This window comes from Branchiostoma lanceolatum, chromosome 8 (genome assembly GCF_035083965.1).
Source record: "Branchiostoma lanceolatum isolate klBraLanc5 chromosome 8, klBraLanc5.hap2, whole genome shotgun sequence".
NCBI lineage: Eukaryota > Metazoa > Chordata > Leptocardii > Amphioxiformes > Branchiostomatidae > Branchiostoma > Branchiostoma lanceolatum.
The window spans coordinates 15,400,979-15,418,321 of record NC_089729.1 but is presented as its reverse complement, the minus strand read 5'-3'; the positions used below and the strand labels follow the sequence as shown (position 1 = coordinate 15,418,321).

Here is a 17,343-nt window from a genome sequence, read left to right as displayed (position 1 = left end):
ATCTCCCTATACTCAGTACTTGACGGAAACCTTAATCCACTTTTAATCAATGGTCAGAACACTTCACCAAAGAATCTGTTCAACACGCAAAGTACACACATTTTTAAGAGAGTTTACAACATCTGGAAAAGCCGGAAGGCGGTATCATGCTGAAACGTCGCTTTGGTTACTCCTCTGGGATGTAGTTTGGGAAGGAAATATGAAGAGGAAATACATACCTGCAAGTGACTTCTCGTAGGCCTTGCCCATAGAAATCAGATTACGAACAGCAGGGGCAAAGTTTTCCACTAGACCCTGCGGTGAAGAAAACACAACGATTATGACAGTGTTTAGTGCAGAAATTCTCTTGTACATAACACTAGATACACTGACACACTTCTTAAATACAATAAGAAAAATATGTTGGTACAAAAAAGGTGTAATTTTAGGATTGATAAAGTTTGGAATGCCAAAAATCGTCAAGAAAAACAAGAGTGAACGCAGCGGTTTTTAACCACCTTGCCATTTTCAAACAGCCCTCCGATCTCGGCTATTTTTCCCGAGGGAAAACTTACCTTATAAGTAAGGTCCGTGATTCTGTGGGCTTCCTCTACTCTTGCCATGGTGTTCCTTTAACGTTCTAGGTGATTTTTTAAGCGGGATAAAGGCCTGGAGGCCACTACGCCGCCGGATTTGCAGGCACAACTACTCACAACCTCGGAATTTTTCGGATGTCCTCTTGGCACTTGGGGAGACTCCTTCTCCTGACGTCATGAGGTCAGGGGTTAATCCTCAAGATTTAACCAATCAAAATGGATCATTTTCCTTTGGAATATTTAAAGATTTTTAGGGTGTGTAAAATTCAATAAAGATATATTGATAGAGCTTTACATAACAAAAAGCTACAAATAAATACTAAAACTGTAAAAATATATTTGATAATATACTTTTCCTAATCATTAGATTCGAGTAGTTACTATGCAATGGTATTGCACGTAGAAGTTAATAAAAAGAAACCCTCTAGTAATAGTGAAATATTCTTCTGACCCAGAGGTGACCCACAAAATGGCGGCGGTTCAAGATTTGGAAGTCGATGTCCAAATCGGTCACGAATATGACCACGAAAACAGCCAGCATGCCGGTCAGAACGGGTTTTCGGGTGTGCAGAGTTCTACAGGGGCTAGTGCAGGAGACCAGCCGGCTGTGGACCCGTACAAACAGAGACACTGCGTTCTGAAGAGGAAGTGCGAAGAAGTGCAGCTGGTCAGTTCCTGTTCGTTGCTTGCATATAATAATTAAGGTCTCATTCCTGTGTTAGGCTGTTCCATTGGAATCAACGGTACGGTGAAATACGCAAATTTATGACTATTACTTAAAAAATCTAGAAAAAAAATTCTTGAGATGTTTTACTTTCTGTTGGAAGCACACGTGTTCGTCATGCAGCAAAAAAAGATTCACCCAAATATAACCGTGACAACGATATTTATCGCATTTTAAACTGCAGGTACCCTCTAGCCGCACGGGGCCGCTGTTGTGCCGCCAGCACCTGACCATATCACTCACAGCAAAATGTGCACACGTCCGACCTATCGCTTGGATGACGAAACTTTCCTACCTAATCCTGACAGTAATAAACAAGCTTTCGTCTCAAATTCTTGTTATATCAGGTGGGGCCGATAAAAGGCAATTTATGATCCACCTAAACACACGCCTCTTATGCCCAGTTATTTTTTTGCCGGATTCTTTTAGAGTATACACGCGGAGACGCGGCGGAGTAACACAGGAATGAGACCTGAAATCCCTGGAGGCTTGATATTATTATGTGGTGATTAGTGGTGCGGATCGGTCCGGCCGGACCGGTTCCGGACTTGTAAAACGTTTAGGTTCAAGTCCAAAAAAACCTAAACGTCTGGAAACAAGTCCGGACTTGAAAAGAAAATCTCTCACTTATACACTCCTTTTTGTTTCAAACCATCTTAAACCTTCCTTAGATCATGAAATTTGCACTAGAAAAATATGAAAACATTGCTGTTTTTGTGTTTATAACTGAACCTTTGTGTTAATTACTGACTGTATATAATTCCGTATATATAGTTTTCAAATTACATGTAAAATATCTGCCAATTTGCAATTTTTTATTTGTTGCATGTAACACGAAAAAAATATTCCAAAATTATTGTTCAGGTCCGGACTTTCAAGTCCGGACCTGAACCTAAACCTCTGGACTCGAGTCCGAACCTAAACCTAAACTCGGGTTTAGATCCACACCACTAGTGGTGATATGTATATAAGACTGTAAAGGATATTGTGTATGAGAAATTTATGTGTCCGTTCTAAGCTCTTTGATGCCATATGCACTATGGATCGTTTCCCGCTATCTGAGCTTTTGGGTGATAATTTGAGTGATTTGAAACTTGACTCAACTGTGTTACAGAAAAACATGTACACAATTTGTATTTGTTAACTTTCTATGCGCGAAATATTCTCGCAAATCCAAAACAGAAGTATGGAGACATTGTGTAGGGATAGTAACATGGATATATAGATCCTTTAGAATCCTGCCGTTTGTTAATGTGAGCAATGAATTCCCAACTCCTCCTAGTGTACTTGCAAAATAGAATTTGTTAGAAGCATTTTTTCATCTTGCTTGTGGATCTTATTACTGAGCTAAGCTTTTGTGGACACATACATTATCTGAATGTGCTGGCTCACAATCAGTGAGGTTTCTGTTCTTTATTTGCCCTTTGATTTCTCCTACAGACTAACGAGAGACTGGTGAACAGACTTCATCATGTCAAGAGAATCATACGGAGATTGAAGAGAGAGAGAAGGTAGGAGGCCAGTTTTGCATGTTGGTAATGCAGTGGTAATTTTCACCTCCTTTAAGGTTGTCATATCACACTATAGTACCATTGAATTTGATGGGAATTGACTTGCTATCTAGTCTAAGGGACACAAGATACAGAGGTTCTTAAGATTACTCTTCATGGTAGGGAAATCTTACACTCTGAAATTGTGATTGTAAGAAATTGTCGTACTTGTAGCTTTTCACCTTGAGTTCTGAATTTCACATTATATACAACTACAGAACGGTCTCATTACCAAACAGGATATACGTAAATTACTTATGTCATGTCCTGACGCAATTTCCTTGTACATAGGCCAATACATATCTAGCTCTTTTCTAAAAAGAAATAGAATCATCTCTGACACAAACAATTGATGTAAACTTAGTTTCCTGTGTATCATGTAATACATGTTCCATATACGTATACTGTATTACTCTTATTGGATACTGTAGTGTTTAGTCTTCAGTTTTGTAGAATTCATTAGCATTGTTAATAAGCAAAGACATAATTATATGTCTTGATATTTTGTACTACCTACGAACTTGCCATACAGTTGTACCTGTTACATTTGTTGTGCAATAAAGTTTGATTGATATCTACTAACCTGGGTGACTTTATAAAGATAACATCAATTACTGTTTTGTTTTACCTTCAGGTTTCTGACAAAGAAGCTTGATGACCATGGTGATGACTATAAGGCTGCACTGTTGTCCCTTCCAGAGGAGGTAACTTATTATCAAAAATATGGTACTAATACTATACTAGTATGTGTATCAGATCTCGCATTATAATTTCAATCTTAATAATAGTATGTCATGCATTTACTACCTGTAGTATTTTTTTTATAGAAAAATATTGCATTGGGGCATTGTGACGGAGTGTATGGATATCCTCCGCTTCCAAGTTTTGGAGTTTCAGAGAATCATCAGTTAATATGGGTTATTCGAAAGGCTTCTTCAGAAGAGAAAATTACTGTCAGACAGTCACAGTTGAAGAATGTGGTCGTGTGAAATAACCCATATACCGTCATGCACACTCAGATAATTCTTCCCAATTCCCATTGCAGGTAAGCGTTGGGTACCAGTACCAGCCCCCTCCAAACTACCAGCTCTTCCAGCAGAGTAACCTGGGTGATCTGCAGCCCTACCCAGGCGCCATGGGTCCACACATGGCCCCCTCCATGGCACCAGGCATGCTGCCCTTCCCTGGCTCTGCAACAATGGCGCTTCAGGCATCCAGCAAGAAGAAACACAAACAGGTGAAGGTATTCCACCCTCTTTCACTTGTATGTTGAGCATTAGTGATAGCGCCCTCTTGCAGTTTCAGTGGGCATTGCAACAGTTCATCATCATCCCATGGTAAACATGGTAGCCTAGTGTCTAACCCTAGTATTATAGACACCAAGAAGAAACATTAATAGGTGAAGGTATTCCACCCTCTTTCACTTGTATGTTGAGCATGAGTGATAGCGCCCTCTTGCAGTTTCAGTGGGCATTGCAACAGTTCATCATCATCGCATGGTATAACATGGTAGCCTAGTTTCTAACCCTATTATAAACCCCAAGAAGAAACATTAACAGGTGAAGCTGTGAAGGTATTCTGCCCTCTTTCACTTGTATGTTGAGCATTAATGATAGCGCCCTCTTGCAGCTGCAGTGGACATTGCAACAGTACATCATCATCCCATGGTAAACATGGTAGCCTAGTATCTAACCCTATTATAGACACCAAGAAGAAACGTTGATAGGTGAAGGTATTCCACCCTCTTTCACTTGTATGTTGAGCATTAGTGATAGCGCCCTCTTGCAGCTGCAGTGGGCATTCCAACAGTTAATTATTATCATTCCATGGTACTGTAAAATAAAACAAATGACTTATACCTGCAATTTACATAAAATAATAGGTATGCAACAATTTCCTTCAAGTTTTGTTCCCAAATTCTGATTAAAGGTCATCCAATGAAGTAACATTGTCTAACTGATTGACAGTAATTAATGCATCAAATCAACCTTTTCTTGTTCTACACAGCCCAAGTCTGAAAAAGAGAAGGACCCCAATGCTCCCAAGAAGCCGGCCAATGCGTTCTTTATGTTCTGCCAGCAGCGGCGGTCTCAGGTGCAGGAAAGTTACTACAAGGAACACAAGGAGGAAATCGGGCACCATGAGCTGACCAAGCGGCTGGCTAAGAGTTGGAACAGCCTGTCATCAGAGGACAAGAAGGTTGATGTCTTCTTTTTATCTCCATGAAAAAAGGCTTTTTCATGGAGATACTGTTTTGCTTGCGTTTGGTGTTTGTGTGTATGTATGTGTCACCGGACGCTTAAAGTCACCATAACTGTAGAACCTGTACATGGATTGAAATGATTTTTGGTATGTGAGTGGGTGTTAGGTGGAGGAAGGTCAAGGTCGATTTTGGGCTTCCTGGCATGTGTGACTGGAACTGCAATGGCGTATTTGTTAAAATCTTCAATGTAGAAGAACTGAAGAGTGGATGGACAGATCGTCATGTTCTTTGGTACACAGGTAGGTTAGACCAAGTTGTACACACTTAAGTGCAAACTATGCAAATGAGACCGAATTTGCATAAGTAAGGAGGTAAATCATTTGCATGTGTGTCGTCAGATGCTTAAAGTCAGCATAACTGTAGAACGTGTAGATGGATTGTAATGATATTTGGTATGTGGGTATGCGCTGGGAGGAGAATGGTCAAGGTCGATTTTGGGCCCCCTGGTTTGTGTCCCTGGAACTGCAATGGCCTATTTGTAAAAATGTTCTAAAGGGGTTTAACTGAAGAGAGGAACAACAGATTTTCATGTTATTTGGTATGCTGGTAGGTTGGACGGAGATGTACACACTGAAGTGCAAATCATGCGAAGTTATTGTGTTTGTGCGTGTGTGCGCGTGTGTGTATGTTTGTGTCACCGTGTTTGTATGTATGTGTCACCGGACGCTTAAAATCAGCATAACTGAAGAACGTGTGGATGGATTGAAATGATATTTGGTATGTGGGTAGGTGCTGGGAGGAGAAAGGTCAAGGTCGATTTTGGGCCCCCTGGTATGTGTCACTGGAACTGCAAGGGCGTGTTTGTAAATATTTTCAACGGAGAATAACTGAAGAAACGAGCGACAGATTTTCATGTTATTTGATATGCAGGTGGGTTAGACAGAGATGTACAAACTGAAGTGGTAATTATGCAAATTCGGACTGAATTTGCATAAATAATGAGAAATATCTACTCTATTGTGGGCTTTGAGGTCGCACCATCTGTTGGTCTCTTATCTAGGTCAACTATTCCCCAAGTCCCAACAGCTGGCGGTCAAACCACAAATGGGAACACTACCAAACCTGTATGTGAATACCCTTTGGCACATAAAATAAAACAACCAGCGGCAAAAACAAACAACTAGGGCAAATAAAACACATCATATTTAAAAACAAATTTCATGGAGATTTTGGGTCTTCGGACTCTTGTTATTTCTGTTTCAAAGAATTATGGCTGCATTATAAGCACCTTGAATCCAATTGACACATAAAGTTTACAAGTGTATTTCAGTTCAACTGAAGAGGAAAATCCAAATTTGATATGCCTAGGTTCAGATACCAGTGTCTTCAAGTACCAGAGTTATCAACCCGAGATTGTAAAACTTGTTCCCACCAAGTACAGTAGACCCATCCTCACTAGTTAGCTCGAAACAATGCTTACAGCTAGATGTGCAAAGGTTAGATGTTACTCAGTGTAATAAAACCAGCTGCAGTATGTGCCTGCAAAGCTGGTGTGTTACGCTAAAGGGTAGTTACTGTAAATATCAGAATTTTTGCGGTGGTTTTATGTTTACGTTTTTAAAACCATCAGTGTTTCCATCACTGTACAGTACTAGTAATAGTATACAACTATAGTGCTATTGCAAAATTTAGTTTGAACACTCCATTCTTGCCTTATCGCGAAATTAAAGCACCGCAAACTTAAAGACATTTACAGTATACTGGATACACAGGTTTAAACCTGTAAAATTGTCCTTTGCAGAGATACTACGACATGTACGAGAAAGACAAGGAACGTTACGAAAGGGAGATGAAGGAGTACACGAGTAACCCCGCCCCCGCATCGACTGTGACCTCCGCACACGGAGGGGAAGAGGTCAAGGTCAAGAAAGAGGACATCGACAGTGGGGAGAGTTTACACATTGATGTGGAGTCATCGGGAGACTCTGTCAGTATAGGACAGTCATGTGAACCTATTGTATCAACCAATCAATTCTCCCTAACTATGCCCAGTCAGTTAACAGAGGAAGACACGTAACATGACCTACCAGGATTTATTCTTTGTCAGAAAAGTTTGGAAAAATAACAGGTTGAAATTGGTGATTCTGAACATAGATACATGTAACTACATGTAAATGTATCCTTTACTCCTTAAAAACTGCATATAGTATTAAATCATAATCATGTATCTACTTTACTTTACTAGAAGATTTACCACTCAATTCTCTTCTTGACATTGTTGTGACTTATCATACACTAGCCATGATTTCATGATTCATGATTAGAAAAAACATTAATGCCATAACTAGAAAAGGAAACACACATTAATAATTTTCTACATCATTGTATATTGTTGGCAGCCACTAACAGAGAAGCACGACACTTTTATACCTTTTATACCTTTCCCGTTTCCACCAATGTTAATATCAAATACATTGACTCTTACAGTAAACTGCTTTGTTGATTTATTGAAAATATCGTACTAACAATCATACATAGAACACACCAGATATCACTCCCCTACTTTAACAATTATGTCCATGATTACTTTTTCATCAGTAGTTGTATCAGTATGATTTGTTTGTATTCATAATCACTTCACCAAATCAAAAACAAGTGGAGGAAAAATAACAAAAACAGAATTTAACCCTCCAAGTGCTACTTGAAGGTTAACATTGGTTGTAGGTCGTCATGCAATTTTGATGCCATAGAATTTTCAAGCAGGCTGTGACAGATAGTGGTGCGTACCTAAACCCGGACCTGTTCCTAACCTTTAGGTTCAAGTCCAAAAAAAACCTAAACATCTGGAAACAAGTCTGAACTTGAAAAAAAAAATCTCTCACTTTTACACTCCTTTTTGATTCAAACCATCTTAAAGCTTCCTTAGATCGTGAAATTTGCACTGGAAAAATATGAAAACATTGCTGTTTTGTGTTTATAACTGAACTTCTGCATTAATTACTGACTGTATATAAATCCGCATATTATAGTTTTCAAATTGCATGTAAAATATATGCCAAAATGCAATTTTACATGAAACAGGAAAAAAAGTATTCGTAGCACACATATTCCATTGGTTCAAGTCCAGACTTTCAAGTCCGAACCTGAACCTAAACCTCTGGACTCGAGTCCAAAACTAAACCTAAACTCGGGTTTAGGTACGCACCACTAGTGACAGAACCAACCACAGACAAGGATCTAAGACATCCTTTTTGGTAACACAACAGCTGAATTGTTTATGATATATGCATGGCTATCCCATGAATGCCCACGGTTTCCGATCACACGACAATCTCCCAAAGTTTGTGACCAGGCCTTTCTCCTTTTTACAGTATAATCATACAGCAGCCTATTCCCATAATTTACATTGTACATTAAACACTACTGTATCAAGTACTCCAGTAGATGTACCTACATGTATGCTACTCTTTCACCTTCCGCCTAACTTAAAGTTGTCCTTTTCGTTACGGATGAAGCCCATGGTAGCGATGGGGTCGGTTGTCCCAGCATGCTTTTGGACAGAAGACTCTCTGAGCGGGAAAAAAACAAGAATTATGGGATTGTCATCCTTTCCTGCCATTTGTAATACTCACCCCCCTCCAGACCTCCCCCCTTGGCCCCACCCATCCTTTGCTTGGCACTCTCCCAATCTGCTCTATAATACATGTGTCTGTGGGGAATAAAAGTAAAGCAGTCATCCTCAATTGAGGTGAAGTATGATGCTTTTTCAAGTAGCTACTGGAAGTTCAATGCGGCTTCGCTACGGCTCATGTTTTTAGCCAGAGGCATACTGGGTCACTCCTACTCTTCTCGATAAGTGTGTTGGGTTCTTTTATGTGCAGAGGCTTGAGGCTAATGCCTGAAGCTCCCTCATGCATGGGGCTGCCGGCTTTACGTAACCATTCGAAAAATGACGAATGCAATCCCTTACAACATGTCCGAGTTGGAGTTGACCCTAGGATCAAACTCGGGCCCCAGGATCTACGGAATTTGATCCAGATGGCGAAGCAGCAGGGTTTAGTTACCACTTGCGCCACGGGGACATGACCCTGAAAGATAGGTACTCACTTGACCCTCATAAAGGGGTTGAACGTGAACTCTTCTGCAATGGTGGATGGGACAGTGGGAAGATTCTTGTCTCGCTGGCTCTGGAAAAATATCAGCCATTTCTGTGTCAATGTTTGAGTACGTTGGATTTTTTTCCTTTCACAATATCAAACTTTTCTGACCACTACAGATATATTTTCCACTTAAAACTAATTCCAAACCAACAAGCAAGAAAACAGACACAACAGAAAACAAAACCTCAGAAAAAGAGGTACCCTTGCAAAAGTGATGAGTAATGCAGCCCTAATGCTCAAAATCTTGATGCTGCTGTAGTGCGGCATTGCTGCCGACTGCCATGGTAATTTCACAGTGATTACTTCTGTCCGAGATACCTTTACTACTTCCTGTCAACTCATCAAAACCTTGAACAATTGTCACAGTGCTGCATTGGTGCTGGACTAAGGTGGCATCAATGATAAATCAAGATGTCATACTGGTCCAGTCCTGCATCAATGCAGCAGCAATCCAGCATTACACACCACTTTTGCAAGGGAGAGGAGAGGTGGGTCTCACCTGTGCCCAGGCCAGTTTCTGTTGTATAGCCTGGCTGTCTGGTTCCACCCTCTCTGCATACTTCAGGTTATTAACAGTGTACTCATGGCCACAGTACACTTTCTGTCAACACACACAAAAAAACACATTGCTTTAAAATGCCGTCTTTTCCCTTTGCATATCTACTGAAAGTATCAAATTTTTTGCATTTCTGAACAATTTTGAAGTCAAATAGGTATGGCCAAAGGCGTAAATGAATACTCACTGTGTTGTGAGGAAGAGAGCCTAGGATCTCCATTGCTTTGCACATGTTGTCAGGGGTGCCTTCAAAAAACCTGCCACAGCCAGCTATAAACAGGGTGTCACCTAAAGAAAGTAGCAGGTAAGATATGAAAATACAATGAAATGATTAATAATACTGGTCATTTTGAATACAAGGTCCTCAAATGCCTTACAGTTCCACTTGTTATATAGAATATACACATCAGTTAGCTAAGTTTTTATTTTATCTTATGTACGATTATGCATTTGAAAGTGTTACAGAATGCTGATTGGCAGTGGTGGTAGTTCTGTGATAATTGCTTTTTAGTACAAAATCGATTCTAAGACAAAAAGCATGAATGAATGATTGAACATTATAGTGAATGAGGAAAAGAATAACAAAAATACTACAAAATTTGACAATTTTCATCTTCTGTTTTCCAATGTATAACCACCATTAACATTAATCCACCAGGTTACATATACATGAATCCGCCACTTTGAAAAACAGTGGGTTTGACTCTTTTGAGAGATTTTTAGTGCAGCACCCACCAGGTATGCACAGTTTAGATATGAGTGCATTTCACTGAGGACGTTGGGTTGGATATCTGTTTGGACGTATCTTTTCAGGGTGGCAGAATCATGTACCCTGGTGGAAATAAGTTTAACTAGTAGATGTTGTATGATATACCAGTGAAGACAGCTGGGTCCTGTCCATCCTGTCCAGTCACATAGTAACAGATGTGCCCTGTGGTGTGACAGGGTGTGTGCAGACACTTCACATTCAGGGCACCAACCTGGGGAGGGGGGCAAGCACTGTAAATACATGTAAGTTTGCAGGGATTTGATTACGCGATAGGGAGACAATGGAGTGTTGGCGGTGGTTTATGTACGCGTTTGAAACAATAGTTGCGTTACGTATACAGTCACATATATAACTGAAACCAAGATACTAGTTTAAGTATAAGTGCATGGCCTCACAAGTACTCAACAAGGGTGCTATCTTATAGACGTCCTGATAGAGAATTTCTTCCGGTCCCTCAAAAAACTACAGTGCAGTATTTCATTGAAATGTGCCTTGTTAGTATTCGTGCGTATTCACCATAACAGGTGTCTCCTAATACTGTGTCCTTAGACCATGGAGGTTATAGGCAGATCTTAAACAAGGGGTTGGATGAGAAAAGGTCAAGTACCTATCAATGTAGAAATAAGGGGTGTTGGGGGATACTGTGTGGATTTCATCATTAGGATTCTAATTCTTTGCCTGACCAATTAAATATTATTAAACATAATAATGGAAGAACTTTATTGCGGAACAATTGTAACTGGTACAATGTATGCAACTTACACACATGAGAGTTTAGCTATTGCTAATAGTTAACAAATATAAAGAACTAAATTCTAATCTATGACTAACAGTAGAAATAATCTATAGAATAATGTATATGCTAAAGCTCAAGAACAGTATGTTGGTAACAGTATGCTGTGTCAGGAATGTATAATATTGTCTCGTTTTTTAGTTATATACAAATTTGCCTACATAGGTGAAAATATAAACAGGGCATGATAATATGCTAAAGGCAAAAAAAAATTTGGAATGCACTGACCTTGAATTCGTCCCCGTGTCCGACCTGCTTGGTGAGAGCACCGACTCGGTCATCCCCTCCGCAGACAGTCAGCCCAGACACCATCTTAGTCAGCTGCTCGTTCCCTCCAGAGTGGTCCCTGGGGACATGAAGGGGGGATGCTACAACTACAGTTTATGCCAATAATACATGTATTCTATGTGTAAATTGACAAATAGTAGGTGTCATTATCTCAGGAATCAAAGATTCTGACAAAAAAAACTCATCAACAATTCCACCAGGGTACATAATTCCGCCACCCGGTAAAGATATGTCCAAACAGATCTCCAACCCGACGTCCCCCTTTATAATGCACTTCTGTATATCTAAACTGTGCATACCTGGGGGGTGCTGCACTAGAGATGTCTCTAACCCACTAATTTTCAAATTGGCAAGTTTTTGTAACCCGACGGATTAAACAGGACTGGTGAAACATCTAAAAAGCAGAAACCCTTCGTCTGCTTGGAGATAAGGTGAGTCCTCACCAGTGGTGATGAGTGGTGAGCACTGTGGTCAACTTGATTCCTTCTTTCTTCACTGCAGCGACTATCTACAAACAAACAAATAAACCTGTCAACACATGTAGTACATGGACTTAAAACAAGCAGATACGACTAAAGGCAAATTAAGGTACCTCTCTAAGAATCACAGCGCCTTTGATAATCAAGGACCACTTAACAGTGCAGCGCAGAATGGCAATAGACGAATTTGAACGACACAAACTGATGTGGTCATGGGGGGGGGGGATTTTACACACGAACTGTCTATGTCCGCACGCACTTTCGTTAACTCTTTCGAACGACATTCCCTGAACCGTGACCGGTGTCGTGGAGCCCGACGTCTTGCGGGTATTTACTTCCTGCGGGTGGCCTAGCACCCGCACACAAATCATTAAACATTACCAGATATCATTATACAATGTAGGCAACTATTTCTTCTTCACATGAAAAGACCAAGAAAAAAGACTTGTTATTGTACTCGTACTTGTCTGTCGTAAATCAGTCAGACTGTAATTGAACACCTGCTTCTTCAGAGTTTGGGGAATGTCGTTCGACTGTGCGCAATGACATGACAGTTTGTGAGTAAAATCCCCCCTATATGATGATATCAGTTTGCGTCCTTCAAATTCGTTTAATCCGGCAAAAGGCAATTGGAGGCCCTGTACCTTGTCAGGCTCCACAGGGTCGACAATGGCAGCTTCCTTGGTGGCCTCATCCACTATCAGGTACATGTAGTTGTCCAACTTGCCCCACAACGCGGGGAAGATCGAAACATTCATGTCGGCTTGAGCAACGTTCGTTGGTTCCGGACGAATGGAAGATGTCGATGCCCACCTGGCCTGAACACCTGAAGAAGAACAAAAGACCTTTTGTTAAACTTACTATAATACTCTCATCTCCCAAATAAACATACCCCCCGGAATAAACATACCCCCCGGACAAATCTTCAAAATCTAATAAACGTACCCCCCGGAATAAACATACCCCCTGGAAAATGACCAAATTTACAGATAAACTGTGTCCATGCTACTTCTGTCAGAGGGAAAGGAGATGATAAGCAGGTAGTCGTAGGTTCCCTTTATTCATTTATGCCTGTCTGAGAACCATACCAGTAACGTGTATAGATATTGAACAGAATAACTGTACAAATCTTGTTCAAATTATAATCGTCCTTGCCCCTTCCAAAAAAAAAAAGTAGTAATGTTGAAAAATTGGGCATTAGTTCCCTGCTATGACCCCTAATAGGGGGGCAACGGTGCTTTCAAATTCAACAAGTGAAAATGTACATGATACATGCATTTTCTACTTGAAGCAAGTGATCCAGGAATATTGTTGTATATACTGACATATAATCAAAACACGACAAGTAGTCGCCAAACTCCTCAGTTCACTTGGATGGGCAACACTTTCAATCAAAGTCTACATTTTTTTATACAAATGTATCAACATTTAGAACATGAACAGAAAATTACAATATCCGGGATATATAGTCATCACAGGTATTACTTATTAATGTAAAAGCCATATAGAAAGGGAAGAACTATGACATGTACATGTATATGATGTAACTTTTTTCTTTCCCAACTTGCCATTTATCTTATATGCATTGCATATAGAAACATAGATTTGAAAATATTACTTGCCACAAATTATTTTGTTGTGTCAAGGGCATTATTATATAATATCAAGGACAATATTATATAATGTTCTTGGTTTTTGTTGTTGCAATCCAAATAATTTGAAATCCCAAAATTACCCTTGCATGCAGAAAAAACATTCATTGTGAGAAACCTCAGGCTTGTTACAATGTAAATTGTTGCCACAAACTACAGGGTTCTCATGTTTCACTTGAAAGGTTGAGCTAGACAGTGGCGGCGCCGAAGACAAAAAGGGGCGGGGCTAACAGAAGCTACATTGAAAATTCTTGGAAAGCGCTGGCATTCTCTCTGTAGAGGAGTGATCTTTTTAAAAGCATTTTTAAGTGCTAAAAAGGTGACTATATTGCAATTCAATTTTATATATAGACTTTGATATTGAAATTCTGTTTGTAAAAATGCAAAACACATTTTTGACAAAGGCAAAGGAGTTTTATTTGTAGATAAAAAAAGTTGTTTCCCCTTCTTCGAGGTGAGCTCTTCCATGCAAGAGAAACATTCCCACGCATAGCAGTGACAGTCCGTGCGTCTTTACTGTGGCGATTTTCGAAGGAGTAAATGTTCATGTTTGCGGTAGGATTGAAACGTTTTGGTTTATTTTGGAAGTGATTATACAGTTTTTAATGCTAAGACACAATTTTTACGTGATGTTGTTTTTGGATTTTCAAAGTTTTTGGGAAAGGCTGTATCTCACGTGAGTAGAGTAATTACATGCGTACTTGAAACACTGTGCGCCGCTGGCATATAACGTAAACGTTACTTGTAATTTTTTTCTGATCATCGTGCTTTTGTTTACGATGTAAACAGAGACTGTCAAAGTTGTTTATATGAAAAATACATTTCAAAACTTCAGTGTGCCGTCTTGTTTTCTCCTAATAACGACGTTTACGTTGTAACGAGATCGACCGATATGTTAGTACCGCCAGGATTTCACAAATGCCGGGTCATTGTAGCGGCGGGGAAATCCACGTCATTTGGTCGAAAAATAGCGAATTAGGAGCAAAAATACAGGGGAAATATGGGAAAAAAACTAAACTTTTGATATAAGAGGGATCTCTGGTAAGCAAAGCCCCAATGAATTTTCAAAAAAATAATAAACGTACTGTCCAAAATAAGAACGTACTGGGTGGATTTTGAGGCCGAAAAAAATAAACGTACCGGTACGTTTATTTGGGAGATGAGAGTACCTTCTGTCTGAAACTAACAGGGCCATCCCCAAAATTTGCTGTTTTGTAAGAAAATCTAAGTTTGCAGTTCCTATATTGATTTCCAAACTACTGTGCAGTTCGAATTCTATATTGTCTTGTTTTTGCATAAGACCAGATTGACAAGTGATAGTTTTGATCCACTTACACAAGAGCATATCCCTATCCAAATGTAGGCGGGTTCTTTTAATGTACTCAATTTGCAAGGTGCGGCCCTCCTCAAACATTGGGCCTTCGGTTTTGGACCCCATCCAAGAGGACGTCCCTTAGATGAAGTAATATTGTACACAATTTCACCTTAGTAGAGTTAGGAAACCGGTGTAAAGTGCTTTTCCCAAGGCCAGTGAGCATTGGGACCTCAGTTAGGCCTAGGGATTCGAACCCAGACCTTTTAGATTCACCAAGGAGGTTATATAACCTCCTTGGATTCACCAAACCCTAGACAATGCAGTGGCTTATGTAAACACAAAAAACTGCAAGTCATCCTAATGGTTTAACAACAAAGTTACCAAAACACTTCTTTTCAGATCATTTCTAAGTTGTTTACATCTTTTCTTGTATCTGCAAGTTGCTAAGTCATACAATTGATGTGATATAACATGATATGATAATTTTTAAATCAAACTTCTGTAGACTAAGAGTAATGATCTAGTGTAACAGTTAAGAATTTGGCACTTCTACTTTGCAATCTCTGGTCACAATGACAAATACTTACGGAACACTGTCACCAAACAAGATACTTACAAGTTGCAGTTGATGGTGGTCACAGACGCTAACCAAAGCCTGTACTACATGTAATCATAAGACAGGAAGATGGTATCCTCGCTGACCCTAACTGTCTTACAGGCGGCACACCGCTACCTTTATAGTCTTTTCAGAAGGCGTGGCTACAGGGTTCCCCGAAAGTGCGAAAGGGAACGAAATGGAACGAAATGGAATGAAATGGAACGAAATAAAACATATGTAAGATTATGAAATACCAGTAGGTAGCGAAATATAAGGAACGTTGTATAAATAATGAAATTACGCTTGCCTTATGCCCTCTTGGCGAAGTATGAGATGCAATGTTACCACCAACTTCTGCATAATCTAGTCCTTACTTCGATACTCAGTTCAGTTCATTTGCAGATAGTTGGTATTAAAACACAAAGGAAGAGCGGCCAAGCTCTTTTGCACGCGGCGCTCCGGATTTTCAGGGAAGAATCTAACCACACAAACGCGGCAGAAACGCTGTATTTAATATTATCAAATAGATTCAAGAAATAAAACATGTTATATTATGTATTTGCTTCCTGTTTCGGTCTACTGTGAATGTTACAACGTTCCTTATATTTCGCTATCTACTGGTATTTCATTTCATATACATATGTTCCATTTCGTTCCATTTCGTCCATTTCGAATTCGCACTTTCAGGGGACCGGGCTACATCAGTGGTCAGGGGCGTGGTCACGCTGACGTCGGGTCACGCCTGGGTCACCAGGTGACCCGGTCCGTCCAACGCTTAAAATGCTGTTTGTGTTACAAAATCTTATCAAACTTTCGGTATCGTATAACGTTACATTACAAATCAAGGTAACAGAGCCGCTTGCACGGAAAAGGGAACTAATATATGTGGTAACGATACCTTAACTCTATGTAAAACGTCTTATAATTGCATGTTTCCAACTAAGACAACCTATAACGTTATATATAATATGATAAAAGTTGTGCCCTCCCCCTTTCTGATAGGTGGACGATATACGTTAAATATTACACGGCTTTAAATGTTGTTTTAAATGGATCACATAAACAAAACGTTCTTCACTTGTTAATTTTCATGATCTAAAAATTTACCTGCAAAGTTACTCCTGGCAACGTGTCCCAGAGGAATTAAGATGCGCCCAAACCTAGACATTTGCAGGTACACAAGCAACCTTACAACTGCCGTAACTCGTCAAGACTGTCGTAAAAAGAAAACCGCAAGTTGTCTGTGTTGTTGTGATATTGAGGTCACCTTGCGGGAAAATCTAAAACTGCATTGCCAGATGGTTTTGTTAGAGCCTAAAGGCTATTGGCAGGATCATCCTGTCAGTAGTAGAAAAATTTGCACTACTGACAGGATCATCCTGTCAGCAGTAGAAAAATTGTACTTCTTAAAATTGCACTGCTGACAGGACGATCCTGTCAGCAGTGCAGATTTTTCCACTGCTGACAGGATCGTCCTGTCAGCAGTGCAATTTTTCTACTGCTGACAGGATCGTCCTGTCAGCATTGCATTTTTTTCTACTGCTGACAGAATGATCCTGTCAGCAGTGCAAAAATTTCTACTGCTGACAGGATGATCCTGCCAATAGCCTTAGGCAAATTTGCAAGTATACTGGCAGCCTTAAACGACTGCCGTAACTCGTAAAATTGTCGTAAGATGAAC

The 17,343-nt window shown here is 39.9% G+C and overlaps 3 protein-coding genes across 8 annotated transcripts in view; 1 reads left to right on the top strand and 2 right to left on the bottom strand.

Moving 5' to 3' along the window:
• The window catches only part of LOC136440984 (BAR/IMD domain-containing adapter protein 2-like), a 28,957-nt gene extending 28,203 nt beyond the window's left edge, over nt 1–754 (bottom strand). For all 3 annotated transcript variants that reach the window (XM_066437191.1, XM_066437194.1, XM_066437192.1), the window contains exons 1-2: nt 555–754; nt 219–294 (exon numbers count right to left, since the gene is read on the bottom strand). In XM_066437191.1, coding sequence (XP_066293288.1) covers nt 219–294; nt 555–602 — 124 coding nt within the window. In that variant the 5' untranslated portion in view covers nt 603–754. The remainder of the gene's footprint in view (nt 1–218; nt 295–554) is intronic.
• Nucleotides 755–1,013: 259 nt separating this feature from the next.
• LOC136440986 (uncharacterized) lies at nt 1,014–7,367 on the top strand. Of its 2 annotated transcripts, none has more exons than XM_066437197.1 (6): nt 1,014–1,242; nt 2,740–2,810; nt 3,484–3,553; nt 3,895–4,086; nt 4,857–5,048; nt 6,854–7,367. In XM_066437197.1, exons 1-6 carry the CDS (start codon nt 1,045–1,047, stop codon nt 7,127–7,129), a joined length of 999 nt encoding a protein of 332 aa, XP_066293294.1. In that variant the 5' UTR covers nt 1,014–1,044; the 3' UTR covers nt 7,130–7,367. The 2 variants fall into 2 exon arrangements, with proteins under 2 accessions (XP_066293294.1, XP_066293293.1); XM_066437196.1 differs by having other exon boundaries at nt 3,895–4,092.
• An 883-nt stretch (nt 7,368–8,250) lies between these two features.
• On the bottom strand, nt 8,251–16,897 carry LOC136440987 (hydroxyacylglutathione hydrolase, mitochondrial-like). Of its 3 annotated transcripts, none has more exons than XM_066437198.1 (9): nt 16,770–16,897; nt 12,742–12,923; nt 12,062–12,126; nt 11,559–11,676; nt 10,643–10,748; nt 9,956–10,056; nt 9,712–9,813; nt 9,160–9,239; nt 8,251–8,621 (listed from the first exon to the last, which is right to left on the bottom strand). In XM_066437198.1, exons 1-9 carry the CDS (start codon nt 16,828–16,830, stop codon nt 8,522–8,524), a joined length of 915 nt encoding a protein of 304 aa, XP_066293295.1. In that variant the 5' UTR covers nt 16,831–16,897; the 3' UTR covers nt 8,251–8,521. The 3 variants fall into 3 exon arrangements, with proteins under 3 accessions (XP_066293295.1, XP_066293296.1, XP_066293297.1); XM_066437199.1 differs by lacking the exon at nt 16,770–16,897 and adding an exon at nt 15,681–15,811; XM_066437200.1 differs by lacking the exon at nt 16,770–16,897 and adding an exon at nt 15,652–15,781.
• Nucleotides 16,898–17,343: the final 446 nt, after the last annotated feature.

What these genes read in the sequence shown, in the direction of transcription:
- LOC136440986 (XM_066437196.1), top strand. Translation starts at nt 1,045, where the DNA reads ATGGCGGCGGTTCAAGATTTGGAAGTCGATGTCCAAATCGGTCACGAA. An exon ending in AGTGCGAAGAAGTGCAGCTG is followed by an intron (nt 1,243 to 2,739) that starts GTCAGTTCCTGT and finishes TTTCTCCTACAG; the next exon opens with ACTAACGAGAGACTGGTGAA. An exon ending in TGTTGTCCCTTCCAGAGGAG is followed by an intron (nt 3,554 to 3,894) that starts GTAACTTATTAT and finishes TTCCCATTGCAG; the next exon opens with GTAAGCGTTGGGTACCAGTA.
- LOC136440987 (XM_066437198.1), bottom strand. Translation starts at nt 16,830, where the DNA reads ATGTCTAGGTTTGGGCGCATCTTAATTCCTCTGGGACACGTTGCCAGG. An exon ending in GGACCCAGCTGTCTTCACTG is followed by an intron (nt 10,057 to 10,642) that starts GTATATCATACA and finishes TACTTTCTTTAG; the next exon opens with GTGACACCCTGTTTATAGCT. An exon ending in AACCCCTTTATGAGGGTCAA is followed by an intron (nt 8,622 to 9,159) that starts GTGAGTACCTAT and finishes TTTCCCGCTCAG; the next exon opens with AGAGTCTTCTGTCCAAAAGC.